This window comes from Priapulus caudatus, unplaced genomic scaffold, assembly GCF_000485595.1.
Source record: "Priapulus caudatus unplaced genomic scaffold, Priapulus_caudatus-5.0.1 Scaffold152, whole genome shotgun sequence".
NCBI lineage: Eukaryota > Metazoa > Priapulida > Priapulimorpha > Priapulimorphida > Priapulidae > Priapulus > Priapulus caudatus.
The window spans coordinates 90588-94667 of record NW_014577213.1 but is presented as its reverse complement, the minus strand read 5'-3'; the positions used below and the strand labels follow the sequence as shown (position 1 = coordinate 94667).

The 4080-nt window shown below is 46.5% G+C and overlaps 1 protein-coding gene across 3 annotated transcripts in view; it reads left to right on the top strand.

Moving 5' to 3' along the window:
• LOC106806294 (cAMP-dependent protein kinase catalytic subunit-like) overlaps positions 1-4080 on the top strand; it is a 71595-nt gene that overhangs the window by 42151 nt on the left and 25364 nt on the right. For all 3 annotated transcript variants that reach the window (XM_014808181.1, XM_014808180.1, XM_014808179.1), the window contains one exon: positions 3341-3467. In XM_014808181.1, the coding sequence (XP_014663667.1) occupies positions 3341-3467 (127 nt within the window). The remainder of the gene's footprint in view (positions 1-3340; positions 3468-4080) is intronic.

The following is a 4080-nucleotide window of genomic DNA, read 5'->3' as shown; positions in this document are numbered from 1 at the left end:
ACTGCTGCTGCTACTGCTACTGCTACTGCTACTGCTACTGCTACTGCTGCTGCTGCGGCTACTGCTGCAGCTGGCACACGGGGATCGCTGCAGCTGAAGGCTGAGGGATGCGAGCGGGTGTCGGGTTGCGCCGCCGCGCGGCTGTAAGTGGCAGACAAGCGTACGAGCTATAACGATCATGGCCGTTACGCCGCCGTCTCACTCGCACACCCCGTGCGCACGCACGCACGCATGCACGCACGCACGCACGCACGCACGCACGCACGCATCGACAGGTCCATTTAACAGCAGAGATACATGTGGGAAAGAAGCCAAACTAGGCCGCTTAGACAACATCGCTCGGCTGCGCAGCGAACATCTGCTGGAAACCGTTCTTCCTGCCACACGTGCTCCTGCTATGGCAACTAGTGCCCCCTGGTGAATCCAGTGGGTTCATGGTCAACAAACCCCCACCCCACCACCACCACCACCACCACCACCACCACCACCCCTCACCCAGCGGCTCCACGTCCATAAATTAATACCAGCGAGTGAGGATAAAATGCAAAGCAGTCAGTTGTGAGTGTTTGAAACCTGCGTTTACTCTCTGATGGCTTCAGTCATTGGTTCCCAAACCTGCGCTTACCAGAGGCCAGAAAATCCTTCCAACAAGTACTGAAATATCCAGCTAGGGAAACTAACCGTAGTCCCCTTTATAATAACGCCCTCTCTCGGTTGTGGTATTTTTCTCTCCCCGTTGACTTATATATTGCTGAATATTGGTGGGTCTGCTAAGGTGAGCACTGCGCGCACGGGCTGGTCTGTGTTGTATGCGCACACGGGCTGGTCTGCGTTGTATGCGCGCACGGGCTGGTCTGCGTTGTATGCGCGCACGGGCTGGTCTGCGTTGTATGCGCGCACGGGCTGGTCTGCGTTGTATGCGCGCACGTGACGGTATGGATCGAGACGACTCGAAAAATGAGCGCGAATCTGCCATTCATGGTGCAAACGAATCCGCCATTCATGGTGCACGAAGCTATGATGTGGTAGGAGATACCCCCATCCCTCACTCCCTGCATCCTCCTTCTACCAAATATAAGAGCAGCCTAGTCACCAATCGCCAAGAATAACAACAGTCCAGTTGGAAAGAATGTGAAATGGTAGCAGCAGATCGTTGAGAATTCAAATGCTCTCAAATCTCGATCGTTCAGAAAACGTTTCATGCAGCAAAGTGGGCGAGTTTAATTTATAGTAGACGTTAAAATACGCACCGTGTCGAGTTTCACGGTGAGTTGGCGGTGCAATTAAGTAACGGGAGATTGCTTTACGTAATCGTGTAACACTGCACACTATATTTACCGGATAACAGTTTCAGGCTCAAGTTGTAATGTTCAGTTAGCACGATCAGTGCAGCGCACTACCCTCCTAACAGACATAAAGCCTATATTTCTAACACGTTTTTTAAATAGTCATCGTTATTGTCAGTTTATAGGTAGTACTGTGATTACAGTAGTTAGAGTATATTAACCATAATCTGACGATGGCTTGTATCTGCTATCTGCTCTGATTTGAGCTTACAGAAACGCGTGTTATTGATAGTAGTGTTAATATCCCTGCAGCCTATGTTGCTCATGCATATATATATATATATAATATATATTATATATATATAGTACAGTGACAGATGAGATGCACAGGTGATGGGTGGAATGCATGTGATTTACAGTGATGGAACAAGAGTAAAACGGCAAGGGGAGGAATTAGCTGTATTATATAAGATTAACTGAGGCAGTGGTAAGTGTTTTGTACTAATTAAAGCAGTGGTGCGATGTGTGGATGTTGGCGAGAATGTTCTGCAGCATTATACATACTTTTTGCCTCTTGCTATTTTTAACTGCCCGCACGAAGTCTCCCATTCTCTATGCTAAATATCCCCCTCCCCCTGCTCGTGATCTCTTACCCCATCCTATCTACTACAATCCCGTAACCTATACTCACCATTGCTGCCATGGATTATGTGTGTGTGCATGCGAGTGTACGAGCGTGTGTGCGTGCGTGCGTGTGTATGTGTGTGTGTAATATGTGAAGCTCTGTAGTGATGGGCATACAAAAAATCGCATGTAATTATAGCCAGTTAGCGCACAGGTTTATTATAAGATTGATTTGCTTGAGGATTTCCTCTAGGGTAGCGGCTAGCTGTTTAACCTTTAACTGAGATGTTTGTGAACCCGTGGAAGATATACGCGAGGTTCGTTCCTAGAATAAAGGAGCTTGTCTCCAGCCAACGATAGCCTGGGGCCACGTGGGGAAATCTAATACACAACGATGTCAGCCATACATAGATGGGTATAACTCTTTACTCCGCTGTACGACTCCTATAGTTACCGGTGCTGGAGGGAACGTTGCATGCAGAAATAGCATCTTCTTGATTATTTGAGGTTATAATAATATCTTAATGAGAACGAGACAGATAATGAGAATTCGATATGTCTGAGTGTTTATCATAGCGCGTAACTAGCAGCTAAACGTTTAGGGCGTCGCTGTGTTTGCGGCACCGGTTGTAGATTTGTCGGCAGCAGTGTGCCTTGATGTACGAATTCTGTAGCTGAGTTGTTAAGTTGGCTAATTATTTCTTTGAGTCAGGCGAGAATGCTGGCCATTATCTCCCCAGTACCTGTCTCAAAGAATCGCATAGTGATTTCTTACCTTTTAACTGTGCTTTTTACTCACATTTCGCTCATTAGCTAAATCTTTCACTCTGCTGTTGACACTTTCTTAATAATTAGCTAACACTAGCTGAACAACCATGTTTTAGATCATTCGTAGAAATATATACGAGAATATGAGTAATATGTGTTGTATGCATTGATGCAACTAAGTCTGAATAATTGCATCAAAATAATGTATATTTCTAATGAACTCCTATTGCACTAAACAAGTAATTATCAGTGTACTAAATGTTCAATGTAATGACTGTGATTTTCTCGATAATCGCGATAATGATATAGTGAATAATAATTGAGGTGCAGTCACTCTTAACGTATACGGCGAACGTTCAGCAAGTGTCTGCCTCACCTTTGCCGTGCTTCTGCGTCGCAGCTAGTATAACGATTGGAAAGCGATTATTTCTCTTCTACATGATCTTTTTGCGACGCATTTTGGCGGTATCGTGCAACAGCATCAGCGTATAAACGAGTTTGAACGAGAAGCTGCGCTGCTGTGTATGAAGCGCGTAGGGTTGCGGCGCGTTGTGGCAGCGGGGCGCCGGGGGGCGGGTACACACACAGCCCCCCTGCCCCCCCCCCTCCGCGTCACCCACGCGTCGCTGCGATGCCGTGCTTACCGCGCGTCGTCGTTGCAGTGAGAAGCACTCTCAGTTCTACGCGGCGCAGGTCGTGCTGGCGTTCGAGTACCTGCACTCGCTCGACATCATCTACCGGGACCTGAAGCCTGAGAACATTCTCATCGACTCGCAAGGTTACGTCAAGGTGAGTGTGTGACGAGGCAGCTCTCGCGTGCTTTCTCTCGCTCTATCTATCTATCTCTCGCGTGCTTTCTCTCTCTCTATCTCTCGCGTGCTTTCTTTCTCTATATATAATATAATCATATAATATATATATATATATATAGTATATATATGCTCCCGCGTGCTGTTCTCTCTGCTCTATATCTATAATATATCTATATATAATACTATTATGCTATATATAAAATATATATTCTCTCTCTCTTCCTCTATCTGCCTCTCCGCGTGCTTTCTCAGTCGTATTATTTGCTGTCTCTGCTAATGCTCTCGCGGTGCTTTCTCTCTCTCTATATTCTATCTGCCTCATCGCATCTTCTCTCTCTCTCGTCTTTTCTCTCTCGTCTCTCGTCTTTGCTCTCTCTCTACTGCTATCTATCTCTATCTCTATCTCTATGCTCTATCACGCTTATCTCTATCTCTCTTCTCTCTCTCTTCTCTCTCTCGTCTGCCTCTCTCCTCCTCTCTCTTCTCCTCTCAGCGTGTTTTCTCTTGCTCTCTATCTCTATCTATCTCCAGTTCGGCCGTTGTGCTCGTCTTTTTCTTCTCCTTCTCCTCCTCCTCCTCTCTCTCGCCCC